This window comes from Vulpes lagopus, chromosome 1, assembly GCF_018345385.1.
Source record: "Vulpes lagopus strain Blue_001 chromosome 1, ASM1834538v1, whole genome shotgun sequence".
Classification (NCBI taxonomy): domain Eukaryota; kingdom Metazoa; phylum Chordata; class Mammalia; order Carnivora; family Canidae; genus Vulpes; species Vulpes lagopus.
In genome coordinates this window covers 145,068,229-145,083,336 of record NC_054824.1, presented here as the reverse complement: position 1 = coordinate 145,083,336, position 15,108 = coordinate 145,068,229, and the positions used below count along the sequence as shown (strand labels likewise).

At 57.3% G+C, this 15,108-nt stretch overlaps 1 protein-coding gene across 2 annotated transcripts; it reads left to right on the top strand.

Annotated features, from left to right (window-relative positions):
• Positions 1–5,761: 5,761 nt before the first annotated feature.
• On the top strand, positions 5,762–14,752 carry HDGF (heparin binding growth factor). Of its 2 annotated transcripts, none has more exons than XM_041751033.1 (6): positions 5,762–6,135; positions 11,596–11,672; positions 11,804–11,942; positions 12,546–12,731; positions 13,010–13,239; positions 13,457–14,752. In XM_041751033.1, the coding sequence occupies exons 1-6, from the start codon at positions 6,049–6,051 to the stop codon at positions 13,461–13,463; spliced, it is 726 nt and encodes a 241-aa protein (XP_041606967.1). In that variant the 5' UTR covers positions 5,762–6,048; the 3' UTR covers positions 13,464–14,752. The 2 variants fall into 2 exon arrangements, with proteins under 2 accessions (XP_041606967.1, XP_041606970.1); XM_041751036.1 differs by lacking the exon at positions 5,762–6,135 and adding an exon at positions 7,922–8,176.
• Positions 14,753–15,108: the final 356 nt, after the last annotated feature.

Below are 15,108 nucleotides of genomic sequence, written 5' to 3'. Positions count from 1 at the left end.
AATTGGGAGGGACGCCTGGGTAGCTCAGTGGTTGAGCGCCTGCCTTCGACTCAGGGCATGATCCTTCAGTCCCAGGATGGAGTCCCACATTGGGCTCCCTGCAGGGAGCCTGCTTCTCCTTCTTCTTTTTTTTTTTTTTTTAGTTTTTTAAATTTATTTATGATAGTCACAGAGAGAGAGAGAGAGGCAGAGACACAGACAGAGGGAGAAGCAGGCTCCATGCACCGGGAGACCGATGTGGGATTCGATCCTGGGTCTCCAGGATCGCGCCCTGGGCCAAAGGCAGGCGCCAAACCACTGCGCCACCCAGGGATCCCCTGCTTCTCCTTCTGCCCATGTCTCTGTCTCTTTCTGTGTCTCTCATGAATAAATAAAATCTTTAAAAGAAAGAAAGAAAGAAAGAAAGAAAGAAAGAAAGAAAGAAAGAAAGAAGAAGAAGAAGAAGAAGAAGAAGAAGAAGAAGAAGAAGAAGAAGAAGAAGAAGAAGAAGAAGAGATCCCTGGGTGGCGCAGGGGTTTAGCGCCTGCCTTTGGCCCAGGGCGCGATCCTGGAGACCCAGGATCGAATCCCACATCGGGCTCCCGGTGCATGGAGCCTGCTTCTCCCTCTGCCTATGTCTCTGCCTCTCTCTCTCTCTCTGTGTGTGTGACTATCATAAATAAATAAAAATTAAAAAAAAAAAAAGAAGAAGAAAGAAAGGAGAAAGAAGAAAGAAGAAGAAAATTGGGGCAGCTAGGAGAGAGAGGTGCCATGGAGACCGCTTTTCTCAAAATCACCTTTATCTCTTAAATCTTGTATCATATGCATATACTAATTACTTATCTGAAAAGTTGAACTGAGTTGTTAAATTGGCGATGTGGGCCTACAGGGATCTTGAGGGGCTCTGGCCCTTCCTGCTCTGAAAGGGACAGGGTCTCTCCCCTGAGAGCTGAGGAGCTATGGCCACACAGAACTTGCAGAGAGCAGAGAGAAGAATCCCAGGGCCTCCGGGGCTCTCCCACATGGGGCACACCCACAGCAGGGGCCACACTGTGCCATCTCCCCTGACCTGGCAATCCCAGGCCTCTCCATTTCCATGTAGCCGCCTGGTGAAGCTTCCAGAAGTTCACCTCTGCTCACATTTCCTTCCTGTCCAAACCCTTTAATGGCTCCCACAGTCAACCAACTAAATATAAACTCTGGGGACTTGGGCTCATGCATTAGCTTTTTTTTTTTTTTTTTCCTTAAGTAAGTTCTCCACCCAACATGGGGCTTGAACTCACGACCGTAGGATCCAGAGTCACATGCTCTATGGACTGAGCCAGCCATACTAAATACTTCTTATTTTTAAAATTTTTCACTTCTTATTTTTTTAAATTTTTCAACTGATTCTAATATAGAGTTCACGTGGAAAGTTATTGCCTTGGAGCCATGCTATCCAAGAAACCCTCTGTGATAACAGAAATGTTCCACATCTGTGATGTCTGATACAGGGGCCACTAGCCACGTGAGGCAACCAGGCTCTTGAAGTGTGGCCTGAATGAACGAGGAACTGATTATTTAATTGTGCTTAATATTTAAGTTTCAATACTCAATTTAAGTATTAAGTATTCAATAATCAATTTAAGTTTCAATACTCACACATATTGGACAGTATAATCTTAGAATATGAATCCACTGATTGTCACTTTTTATAAAACAGAGCCCTCTTTTAATTTTTTAATTTTTTTCAGAGCCCCCTTTAAATTTTTTTTTAATTTTTTTAAAGATTTATTTATTTATGATAGACATAGAGAGAGAGAGAGAGAGAGAGAGAGGCAGAGACACAGGAGGAGGGAGAAGCAGGCTCCATGCCGGGAGCCCGACGTGGGACTTGATCCCGGGACTCTAGGATCGCGCCCTGGGCCAAAGGCAGGCGCTAAACTGCTGAGCCACCCAGGGATCCCCCAGAGCCCTCTTTTTAAAAACTATTTCTGTAGGGGTACCTGGGTTGTTGGCTCAATGATTGAACATCTGCCTTTGGTTCAGGTTGTGATCCCTCGGTCCTGGGATCAAGTCCGCACATCTGTCTCCCCGCAGGGAGCCTGCTTCTCCCTCTGCCTATGTCTCTGCCTTTCTCTGTCTCTCATGAATGAATAAATAAAGTATTTTTTTAAAAAAAGAAAAATTCGGGATCCCTGGGTGGCGCAGCGGTTTGGCGCCTGCCTTTGGCCCGGGGCGTGATCCTGGAGACCCGGGATCGAATCCCACATCGGGCTCCCGGCGCATGGAGCCTGCTTCTCCCTCTGCCTGTGTCTCTGCCTCTCTCTCTCTCTGTGTGACTATCATAAATAAATAAAAATTTTTAAAAAATAAAAAGAAAAATTCTATCTACATCATTTGCCAAAAGCAAGATTCAAACCAGCTTCCTTGACATGCAAAACCAGGTGGTTTCCACTAGACCACACTGCCCCTTCCCCAGCATCCTGAGCACCAGCCCTCCTGCTGTGCTATTACTCCTCCTTCCCCATCCCCTTGACCTTGCTCCTCCGGGAGACAAGCTTCAGGACCCTAGAGCCAGGTCTGCCCCCCAAACTCCCTGACTTCTGTCCTGATCTCCCTTCCACACAGAAGTTGAACCAAACACCAGGATCAATGGAATTCTTTCACGGAGACATTTGTGAATTGGAATCTGGGGGCCTGTGACCTGACCTGTGTGCTTTATTTATTTACTTAGAATATTTTATTTATTTATTTATGAGAGACACACACACACACAGAGGCAGAGACACAGGCAGAGGGAGAAGCAGACTCCCTGGGATCTCCAGGATCACGCCCTGGGTTGAAGGCAGACACTAAACCTCTGAGCCACCCGGGCTGCCCTGACCTGTGTGTTTTAGATCCTACTACTCAAATGGTGGTCCAAGGTAGAAGCAGCACCTTGGGGGTTGTTAGAAATGCATCCATCCCATGTCTATTGAGTTTTGTTTATTTTTTTTTAAGATTTTATTTATTTATTCATGAGAGACAGAGAGGCAGAGACATAGGCAGAGAGAGAAGCAAGCTCCATGCAGGGAGCCTGATGTGGGACTTGATCCTGGGACCCCAGGATCACACCCTGGGCCAAAGGCAGGTGCTCAACCGCTGCGCCACCCAGGAGTCCCCTACTGAGTTGTTTTTTTTTTAAAAGATTTTATTTATTGGGATCCCTGGGTGGTGCAGCGGTTTGGCGCCTGCCTTTGGCCCAGGGCACGATCCTGGAGACCCTGGATCGAATCCCACGTCGGGCTCCCGGTACATGGAGCCTGCTTCTCCCTCTGCCTGTGTCTCTGCCTCTCTCTCTCTCTGTGTGTGACTATCATAAATAAATAAAAATTTAAAAAAAAATTTATAAAAAAAAAAGATTTTATTTATTTATGATAGTCATAGAGAGAGAGAGAGAGAGAGAGAGAGTGAGAGGCAGAGACACAGGCAGAGGGAGAAGCAGGCTCCATGCAGGAAGCCTGACGTGGGATTCGATCCCGAGTCTCCAGGATCGCGCCCCTGGCCAAAGGCAGGCACTAAACCGCTGCGCCACCCAGGGATCCCCCGAGTTTTTTTTAAGAGGATTCCCAGATGATTTGTTTGCACACTCAAATCTGCAGAGCATATAAATTAGGTCTGACTCCCAGGGGAAGTAGGCTTATGCCTGGCCACCCGTGTAACTGACCCTCTGCACTTGGCTTGGTTATTAGGGCCAGCTGTGAGGTGGCTGAAGATGTTATTGTAAGGAGAACTTGGATATTAAATTGCAACCAAGGCCCAGGAGATTATTGCAACAAAGGGAACCCTGCTCCTTTTATTGCAACCAGCATCTGCATGATGGACTAAGTGACGGGCCCAAGAGATTTGTTGAAGAATTGTGAAGCCTTTCTGTGGCCTCCCAACAGGCTGTTATGATGCAACAGAGTGGAGAAATGGATAGGGCTCTGGGTTTTAACTGGACCAGGGTGCACTAAATTGGGAAAACACTTTAAAACATGTTTGTCGCATGGGACACCTGGGTGGCTCAGTGGATGAGCATCTGCCTTCTACTTAGGGAGTGGGATAGAGTCCCAACAGGGCTTCCTGCATGGAGCCTGCTTCTCCCTCTGCCTAGGTCTCTGCCTCTCTGTCTTTCATGAATAAATAAAATATTTAAAAAAATAAAAAAAAGAAAAACGTTTGTTGGATATTTATAACACCAGCCTGGACACTTGAAGGAAACTTATCGTGGCACCATATTTACTGAAACACATTTAAGAATTTGTGACAAGATCCTTTGCTAACAATAATCATAACTAAGGAAAGTACTAGCCTGAGAGAAACCAGAGGATCACACTGACAACATTTCAAACTGGAATGCCTCGCAGAGTAAACATCAACTGGAATCTAGCAGCTCTGTTGCAACAAGTTTAGATTCCTATTGAAACCAATTGACAAGTCTGTGGCTGAGGCCATGCACGGTTCTTTTATTGCAACAGGAGTGCCCCTCTGTGCCAGCAGCGCCTGTGCACAGGCCAGAGAGACTCCTATCATAGGGGGAATTATGTGGAGAGGCCACACTGTTATAAAGGCAAAAGTTGTGAAATGCATTGCCATAACGACATAATGTATAAGGACAGCCAACTGCTATGGAGGGAGGAGTGCCTAGAACAGCTGCAGGCTCAGCTAACAAATAACCATCTCTCCTCTCAGACCTGGCAGGGCGGGAAGGTTATCCCCTGACCACTTAGGAAACTGACTCAGGAAAGCTCAAGGGGTCCGAATTGTCAGGAGAAGGTGGGGCTGGGCCTTTGGGCTGCATCCCATCTCTGCTTCCTTGCAGGGGGACTTTGCATATGCTTTGAAATCAGGAAACCAGTGGGAAGAAAAGCATGTGTATTTTACCTATTCAAATCCGGAACACCCAGTGCAAAATATTAAGGATCTGGAAGTGCTGCAAGAGATCCAAGTATCTTATTTCTAAGAGACCGTTGGTCTCTGGATTTGAGCAAATCCAAGATGCGCAGTGACGGCAAAGCAAAGAAATAATTACGGTAAATGTTTGGCTTCGTGGGAAGAGACCCGAGGTCCAGCTCTGACTCCAAACACTTGCCAACACAGAACAGCAGCTAAAACGTGGTCCGTGGAACCCAGCGCGAGCGCTCGGTTCTCTCGGGCCCAGCTCTAGGCACCACCTCTGTGAAGCCCTCCCGGATTCCGCCCCAGTTCCATCCAACCCCCGCTCCCCGGAACGGTAGTGCGGGTTCCCAGGCTTCGCGGCTCTGTGCGCGGGCGGCTTGGGGTTTACTGGCTTTGTGCGGTGCACCGCTCATCCTTGAGGGCTTAGCGCGTGGCGAGCCCGGGAGCAGCCCCAGGACGCGACCGCTTCGTGCCTCGAGCCCTCGGACACCCGGCGGCTCCCCGACTCGAGCGTCTCCCTCCCGGCCGAGGCCGTCCGCACGTCGGGCCCCGCAAGGGCGGGGAGCGCCCGCGTCCACACGAACCCCGTGGCCGCGGCCACCCCGCGTGCGAGCGCCCCCCCGGGCCAGGGGAGGGGCGCCAGGCCGCTCCGTCCAGCCCGGCGCCGGCTCCTCCCGCCCGGCGTGCGGGCGGGCGCCCCCCGACAGCAGCACACAAAGCCCGCTCGGCGCGCTCGGCGCTCGACTCCTCGCGCCTGTGCCGCCGCGCGCCGCCGGGAGGCCCCGGGTTGGGCGTCGGGCCGCGGCAGGCCCGGGGCGTCGAGCGCCGCGCGCATCGAACCGGCGCGGGAGGGGGAGGGGAGCGGGGGAGGAGGGGGAGGGGGCCGGCGGGGGAGGAGGAAGAGGCCTCGCGCCGAGGAGGGAGCAATTGAATTTCAAACACAAACAACCGCACGAGCTCGCAGCACCGCGCCGCCGCCTCCGCGCCCGCCCCGTCCGAGCGGCGGGGGCGCACACCGTGGCCGCGCCGGAGCTGGGGCCGGGGGCCGCCATCGAGGCGGGGGCCGCGCGAGGGCCGGAGCGCAGCGGCGCCGCCACCGCCGCGCGCGCAAACTTGGGCTCACGCTCGCCGGCGCGGCGCGGAGCCCGGGGCGCCCGGAGCCCCGCCATGTCGCGCTCCAACCGGCAGAAGGAGTACAAGTGCGGGGACCTGGTGTTCGCCAAGATGAAGGGCTACCCGCACTGGCCGGCCCGGGTGAGCAGCGCGGCCCGCCGCCCGGGCCCGGGCTGGGTTGCGTAACACCCGGGAGGGCGCAGAGGGGGCGCGGGCGAGGGGCGGCCGGGTCCCAGTCCCGACCCGCCGCGAGCCCCGGCGCCCCCCGCCTGTTACATAATGGTGGGGGCGGGGGCCCGGCGAGCGCGGCGTCCGCCCCCGCCCCCACCCCCACCCCGAGCGCGGCGGCCTGGGGCGCGGGGCCTGGCCGGGGACCCCCTGGAGAGCCCCGCTGTCGCCTCTGGCCGCCGCCCCCGCTCAGACGTTCCGCGGACCGCGCGGTGGCGGGAGGGTCCTGGGCCGGGGAGGGCTGCGTGGAGGCGGAGTTCGCTCCTGTAAAACTTTGGTGTGGGGCGGCCGCAAGAGGTCTGAAGTTGGGAGGGTCGCCGAGCGCTCGGGGCGGCGTGAGAAGGGGGCTGGCTGCCTGGCCCGGGACTTGCCGCCAGGACCTCGGGCTCTGCGGCCCCGCGCAAACATCCCTCCATATGCTGGCGATTCAGATTGGGGGCTGCGGGGTGGGGACCCCCGGGAGGCCGGGAAGACTGCCCAGGCCGCCTCTTCCTGGTGTGTGGGGGGGTGGGCTCCTTCTCCTCCCTCCACCGTGGCCCAGCCTGCCATGTGGTGGAGTTAGCCCGCCAATATCAGCGCCCCCCCACCCCAGCACCTGGCCAGGTGGGAGGGTGGAGCCCAGGGCCCTGCCTGCTGTGTTCATCAGGTCTCCCTAAGGACTGGGTCGGCTCCTGGAAGGACGGAGGGGGGAGGGAGGCTGCTGGAGGAGGTTGGGGGTGTCACAGGGGGCCGTGTTTTTGGCAACTTACTGCAAAGTTGTTCTGGAGAGGCTTTTGAAATTGGGTGCGGTTGTGACTCTGTCCCCTAGAGGTAGGACTCAGGGGAACCAAATAGGGCTGAGAGCGGTTTACCGAGTTGAGGGGCCATGCAGAACTGCCTCTAGACTATAGGTCGCTCTCCACGCGAGTCCCAGCGTCTTCAACTGGTCCGGCCGTTGCGCTGGGCCTGGTTCAGGCTGCCAGGCCAACTTTTGGGGCTACTTAGGCCACTTCGTCACTGGGTACCCTCTCCTGAAGAGTGTGATTAATTCACTATCTCTTGAGCTCCTTCCCTGAAACTTCTACATGTCCAGCCTCTGAGTGGGAACGGGTACAGAGAGAAGTGCGGCTCTCCCAGCATCCAGGGCTTCCTAAGGGCCTGGGCCGTGTGCTGGGGGGAGCAGTGTGAGGACACAGGCACTTTGCCATGTGTGTGCATGCTATATGTGGCCTGTGAACACTCGTGTACTTTACCCTGCACCTTTGATCCATCTGGCTTCTCAGCCCAGATGCCCAGGCCTGCCGGGCAGGGCAAGAACTGAACCCAGGTCTCTACCACTCCTATCTCCTGGGGGTGGGACAAAGTTCGAGGCTGGCCCAGTGGCCCAGGCCCCTGGGAGGGGGTGCAGCTGGAATGTAGGTTGCACAGAAGAGAGAAGAGGGAGGGGGCGCAGACCTTCAGGGAGAGGCAGCATGTGGGACTGGGGATGCCCAAATATCTTGTCTTCACTCTCACCCTCAGCCTCCAGGACAGAAGGGCGGGACAGGGAGGCAGTGTCTTCCTTTCAAGGCCTGGACCTTTTAGATAGAAGTAGGCTTGGCAGGGGAGTCCGACTGGATCTCAAGGAGGATCTCACCCTTTGCTTGTGCTCTGGCTTTTGTGACATCTGGGGAATGGGACCCCAAGGCTCCTATCTCCCAGGTAGAATCCCCCCTGAATGCTGAAAGTACCGACAAATGCGAGCCTCCTCACCATGCCTGGGTGCTGTCTCAACCCCTAGAGTGGCGGAATCTGAAGGGGCCCGGCCCCTCCTGAGACAGCTCCTCGACTGCCCCTCTGATCAAATAGAATCCTCAGCTGTGGTGAAGGCCACTGAGTGGACTTTGCCTCCCCAGCCCCGCTTCTGGGGAGGATGGCTGACTGGGAGAGACTGGAGAGCTCAGTGCCTGGAGAGCCCAGCCAGAGAGGCCACGTGGTAGGCAAGACCTGCCTGGGGAGAGCATGACTCCATCTTAACCTCCTCCTTCCCCTCTTCCTCCTGCTTGACTTCTTGGGGGATCTCCAAGCACTTAACAGTTCACCTTCAAGACTCAGGGCTGTTTTCCTCCCAGGTTCCTTCCTCCTCTCTGCTTCCTGTTTCACAATCCCAGAAAACCTGAGCAGCTAGAGGGCCTCACCCAGCTTTACTCCCTCTGCCCCCCCACCCCCCATGTCCCGGCACCACCTTCTCCTTTCTGCCACTTAGGCTTGCCACACTTTCCCGGCCCCAACTGTCTCCTGCCCCAGATTTTCCGGTTCCTGGGTCAGGTTGGGCCTGGCTCTGGGTGTGGTGGTCAGAACCCTGGCTGGCAGTCTGAGCAGGCTTAGCCTTCCCTGCTGCCTTCCTATTGTGTGGGCAGGCGGCCCTGGGCTCTGCTTTGGTTTGAGGCTGGGGAGAGGTGTTCAGTCCTCCCCTGTTCTTCACCTGGGAGCTTCAGTTCGCCAGACCTCTGGCGGGGGGTGGTGGATGTGGGCTCAGGGATTTTAGTTTCGTTAGCTGGGGTCTGAATGATGGAGCCAGGCCGATGCAGAGGTTTCGGCGTGGAGTATGGACTGGCCCTGTCCTGGGAGAGTTGGCCTTCCTAGATTCCTGGAGTGGCTGAGAAGTAGAGCCCCCTCCCCTGTTGGCCAGTAGAGGGGGGGGGGTGTACAGTGGGGTCCCTAGCACTCTGGCCCCACCCTGACCCACTTAGCTTTGACTCACTTGTTCTGAGTCACAGCCTGGATATAAAGGCACCGCCTGGGAGACATATGTCTGTATTGGGGGTACAGGCTTCCCCTGAGACCTCATGTCCTCTATATGGAAGAAGAACCGCCCTTCACTTCAAAATGCAAGAAATGACATTTCCTTTGTAGCTTGAAAGATGGAAGGGATTTCTCCCATTTTGAGATGAGAGGCTGGGACTTGAATTAAGTGAAGAGTGTACTCTCCTGGCACTTCCCCCACAGGTACCTGCAGTCCAGGTGAGGCAGGAGCAGGACTGACTTCCTCCCGGTAGATGCCCATCTAGCTAGGCCCCTGGCTTCCTTCTTTCCTCCAGACCCACCCTTTATTTGGCGAGAAGTCAGCAGGGCGGGTATATCTGGCGTGTGGTTCTATTTTTAATTCTCATCCATTCTTTTGTTTCTCTTCCACCCCTGAGGCTGGGCAGCTGGTGGCCTCCTGGGTCCCTGTCACACCATTCAGCTGCCTCTGACCGCCTTCCACGGTTCCCCATGGCCTTGTGGTTGGAGCAGCCCTGGCCATGGCAGTGCTCCTGGAGAGACCTTCTCACCCTTCCTTTTGACCCTCACCTGCCCCACCCCCCCTTCTCCTGAGCCTCAGTTTTCTGACTTTGACCCCTTGAGCATGTTAATGTCCTGTCGGGGGTTTGGGCTCAGGTGCGCGCCAAGAATGCAGAGCTCAAGGTTCCCTGCTGTGCTCCCAGCAAGACCCTTGGCTCCCCACCCCTGTGGCTGGTTCGTTGGGCCGAAATCCACAGAGAAGAGGCCTCAGGAAGGGCATCTGCTATTGTTGTACCGAGCCTGTCTTCTGGGACCTCTAAGCCCTGGAGGCTCTCATTTTGTTTTTCGCTTGCCCCCCTCTGAGAGGTCTCACAAGACCCAGGTGTCCTGGCCGAGGCCTGACTCCTCCAGCTGCACCCTAGGTTTGGCTTCCCAGAGAAAGGCCTGGGCCCTCCAGCCCTAGCTGTGGTTTCAAGCACAGCCTGGGTCCCAGGTGCCAGACTCCGGGCTCAGGGGTGGGGTGTGTTAGTGTCCCCTCCTCCCCAATCTGGAGAGAGGGCCTGGGGGGAGGGGTGGTCACATTCCTGGTTGCTGAGTGGCCCCGGGGGCGGGGTGGGTTGTCATGGCGATGGGGATCCTGTTTGTGGGGGGAACTGCGTGCCTTTCCACCCCCTGCTAACACACCCCAACCTCCTGGTCATGGGGAGGGCCCAGTTGGTGCTGGGCCTTCCTGGGGGGAGGGGCCGAACTTCTGTCCCCAGAGGCCACAGGGCAAGGGGGGAGGTGCCCAGGAACCTGCAGACTCCATGCCTGGAGCAAGATGCCCCTCAGATTCCTGCCCAGGGCCCCGCACCCCCTCCTGGGCGTTCCTCAGCTCTGGCCCATCCACCCAGGCTCTCAGGTCAGGCTCCGTGTTCCAGTCCCTGCTCCTCACGGCCATGGTCTGCTGTGTCCTATCTGCGCCTGGGGCCCCAGTCAACATGGCCACCTGGCCCGTGTCCGGCGAGAAGCCAGGCTGCTAGGCTGCTGGGCTGCTGCAAGTGTTGCTGGGACTTGTAGTCCTTCCCACTCCCCCAGCTCTGCTGGGCCTCTCCAGGGCTCTGGGGAGGCTGTGGGGGCCCCTGCCTGTCCATGAGCACACACCTCTGCACCTTCCCCACCATGGCTCTCCTTGTGCCCCCAGGACGTGGCAGGCAGGGGGTCAAGTCAGGAGACCAGCTCAGAGACCCTTGCTGACTTCCCCTGTCATTTGGGGGGCCTGTTTCCTTATCTGTGAAACGAGAGCGTCCGACTACATCAAGAGGCTTTCAAAGCCTTCCCCAGAGACCTTTGGCGTTGCTTTGGAGGGGGCTGTTGGATAGGCAGCCCCTTGGCCGTACCTGCCAGAGAGTCCACCTAGGCAGTGCTCGGTGCTGACGTGGGTAACTGTAACACGCACTCTGCTGGAGAGGTGCAGAGACTTCTGAGGGGGTGGGGTGGGGGAGGTCACGGGAGTGAATGAGCGTGGGAGACCGGAGACCAGTATGGTTGAGGAGGACAACTGGCACTGTGGGCGGTACAGCAGGCCAGGTGATGGCCATTTACTCTCCACTCTGTGGTTTCAGTACCATGACACTCTCCATCTTACAAATGAGGTCACTGAGGTAGAGGATGGTTGAGTAAGTAGCCCAAGGTCATCCAGATATTGGTGGCAGCGTGGGCATTCAGGCCTTGATGCTTGAGAGGAGACGTGAGTGGGTGGGCCCTCTAGTCATGAGCCTAAGCCGCAAGGTTTCAAGCAGGCAGCACGGAAGGCAGCACTGAGGGCACAGTGGCTTGTAGGCGGGCTGTAGTCCAGCGGGAGTGGAGGGAAAAGGTGACTGGTTGGGCTAGGGTGAGGGCTAGGACCTGGGTGCGTGGGCAGGCAGAATGGGTGCTGTCTAGCACCTAGAGGAGAGATGCTGACGCTGGTTTCCAGTGGGCTTCATGTCTGACTTCCAACAAAGTTTTCCTGCTTAGAATGGTTTAAAAACTATCATGGTGATCTGGGTCCCTCCCAGTCTGGTTTTACAAGTATCTTGGAGGCCAGCCTTGGCCCCAGTTTGGTGACTTCAGGACTCCACTCACTCCTGTCCCTACTCTTGCTCCCAGATTGATGAGATGCCGGAGGCCGCCGTGAAGTCCACAGCCAACAAGTACCAAGTCTTTTTTTTCGGGACCCATGAGACGTGAGTGAGGGGCTGGAGGTGGGGAGGGCCAGAGGTGGTGCCGGCACGCCTTCCCCTTGGCACCCCTTCCCCTCGGGTCACGCAGCTCAGGCAGTGAGGGCTCCAGAGCACAGTCTCCCATCTCTCACCAGGGCATTCCTGGGCCCCAAAGACCTCTTCCCTTACGAGGAGTCCAAGGAGAAGTTTGGCAAGCCCAACAAGAGGAAAGGGTTCAGCGAGGGGCTGTGGGAGATCGAGAACAACCCTACCGTCAAGGCCTCGGGCTATCAGGTGAGCAGCCACGACCCCAGAGAGCCCCTGGAGAGCAGGTGTGGCCACTGGCTCTGGAGCAGGCTTGCACCCACTGGGGATGCTGAGCCGGCAGGAGCTCCTGGGGTGGGGCTGGGGGGGGCCTGCAGGAAGGGCTGGGAGGGTGGGGGATGGAGGGGGGCAAGGACAGGAGGACGGAGGCGGTAAGTGGAGACAGCCCTTTCCCCTTTTCTGAGGCCCGGGGTGAGCGTAGGACTTGGCCTTAACTCTTTCCACAAAGGCTTCCAGGAGGAGGTGCTCGTGAGCCGGGCAGGATGAGGCGGGAGGGTGGGGGGCGGGGGTCGGCGGGGAAGGGTCCCAGCTCCCTCTGGGAGAAGTTGACCCGAGGTTTTGCCTCCTGCTCCAGCCCTCCCCCCTCCTGCACAGAGCCCTGCCTGCCCGGCCGGTGGGTTTAGCCCGGGGCTAATCCGACAGAGGTGGGTCTCAATCACTCGTGAGACTGGGCACCTGGGCGGGGGCGGGGGCGAGGTGGGAGAAGGAAGGAGTGAGTGGCCGTGGGTGGGTCAGGGAGGGGCCCCACGGGCCGCGCTGGTGCCACTCAGCCTCCACCGTCTCTGCACGCAGTCCACCCCGAAGAAGAGCTCTGGAGATGAGCCCGAGCCGGAGCCTGAAGCCACGGAGGGCGATGGTGACAAGAAGGGGAACGCCGAGGGTAGCAGTGACGAGGAAGGGAAACTGGTCATCGACGAGCCAGCCAAGGAGAAGAATGAGAAGGGGGCACTGAAGAGGAGAGCAGGGGAGCTGCTAGAGGTAAGTGACCACCGCTTAGGCCCTGGGTGGGGGTGGGGGGCAGTGGTGGCTCCTGTTGCTGCTGCTGCTGCAGGGATATTCTAATCTGGGGGAGACCACCTCCCAGTGTGGGGTCCCCTGCTGAGAAGATGGGGCACAGACCCTTCAGCTGGCAGAGAGCTGGGGACAAGGACTGTGGACATGGTCTGGAAGGAACCTCTGGGTGGGGGGGGACTAGTTGGTGGCTGATGGCCTCCCTCCCCAGCCTCTGTGGCCTTATCTCTGCCAATCCCACCTAGGACTCTCCTAAACGTCCCAAGGAGGCAGAAGACCCAGAAGAGGAGGAGAAGGAAGTAGCCTCCTTGGAGGGTGAGAGGCCCCTCCCCGTGGAGGTGGAGAAGAACAGCACCCCTTCTGAGCCCAGCTCTGGCCGGGGGCCTCCTCAGGAGGAAGAAGAGGAGGAGGAGGAAGAGGAGGAAGAGGCTGCCAAGGAAGATGCTGAGGCCCCAGGCATCAGAGATCATGAGAGGTGAGGGAGCCCCCTGCCCTGAGGCAGCTGGACTGGGGCAGGGGGGGTGGGGGGGTGGGGGGTGGACAGCCACCTGTGGAGAGGTGGCAGCAGAGGAGGAGGAGGAGGGCCTGCAGTGAGGCAGGGTGGGCTCTCCCAGGACACTGGTGCTGGCTGGGGTGTGGCCAGCCCTGGGGTCACACGGATAACCCTTCTCCCCTCCGCCCCTCCCCTGCAGCCTGTAGCCACCAATGTCTCAAGAGGAGCCCCTGCCCCGTTCCTGCTGCTGTCTGGGTGCTACTGGGGAAACTGGCCATGGCCTGCAAACTGGGAACCCCTCCCCCACTCCATCCTGTTCTCCTCTTCCACCTACTCTCCCCACTCCAAGCCCAGCTCCTGGAGATTGACCTGGATGGGGCAGGCCACCTGGTCCTCACCTCCATGTCGCCAGCACCCCTGTGATCTGAGTCAGGGCCATGTCTTCTGCTTCATGGGCTGAGATGAGGTGTCCCTCCCTGCCTGGAGTTATTTTCAGGGTATCCGAAGGGGCCTTGGACTGGCTGTTTCCATCTCCTAACGCCTCCTCCCTGCTCCCCAGCATTCTGGACCTCTGGGTTAGCTGGGATCAGACGTAAGAGTGGAAAGGATGGAGAATTCAACAGTGGGGTAGGCTTCTGGGCCTGAGAGGCCATCTCCAAATTGTAGAGGGGGGGTCTCAGGCAGGAGGACGTGTCTTCCTGCACTTCTGTCCCTTCCTCCCTTGCCTGTTATCCCAGCTGCCTAGATTCAGGGAAAGTGGGACAGCTTGTGGGGGAGGGCTCCCTCTGTACATCCTCGATGATGATTGATAGCACCCTTTCTTCCTTTTGCTGACCCCAGGCGTTCTGGGAGCTGTAATTGGTCATCAGAAGGTCTGGGGCTCTGCAGGTGTTGGGGTGGAGGACCTGGGATGGGAGGGTTGGCTTCCCCCAGCGAGGCTGGGAGTGCCGAGGAGTAACCATCCCCTCTGATCTCTGGCCAGAGATTGGATGCCCTGTGCCCCCTCCCCACCTGCTCAAGGCCAGCCTGCACTCACACGTCACCCAGACATAAAGGAAAAGACACATTTTTTAGGAAATGTTTTTAATAAAAGAAAATTACAAAAAAAATTTTAAAGAACCCCATCCCTTTGTGTCCCCCCCCCCTCATTCCCCACTGCTGCCTCCATTTCTGAGGTGCCCTAGGAGGCTTCCCTCCATTTGGGGTCTGAGGACTTTTCTTTTTGTAGCTGGGGCTTTGGTGTTCCTTGTTGTGTCATTTCCCACTCACTTCCCCACCTGGTCTCCTGGGTGTTGTCACCAGACCTGAACCCGCGAGAGGACAGGGAACCAAGTGCCCTTCCCGCTGGCCTCTCGTGGCCTCTCTGCCTCCCTGTCTCCTGTCTCCCCTCTCCCTTGGGCTCTGATGAAAAATTGCTGACTGTAGGTTTTGGGAGTTTAGTTCTTAGAACCGTAGACGATTTCAGTTCTAGGAAAATAAAACCCGTTGATTACTAGATGGAATCTTGACTGCTTCTTGGGGGTGGTGGTGGTGTCTGGGGGGTGTGAGGGGGCAGGAGATGCGGGGGTCTCCAGTCCCTTGGCCTGAGGTGGGCCAGTGGGCAAAGTGCATGAAGTGTCTCCTTGTACTCATGCCAGCAGCTGGGGAGCAGTGCGTACCCCCCAGTCACCTGGGGGCTTGCCCCCAGCAGTGGGGGTGAGCGGTGCGGGAACCTGATCCCCACCCCCGACCCAGGACACAATGGGACGGGAGGTGCAGGGGCTGGTTTGGGGGAGCCCTGCTGCTGCCTCGAGTCCGAGCTACGGATGCCTGCCACCTGTAAGTGGCAGGAAGGGCCGGGAGCTGGCGACA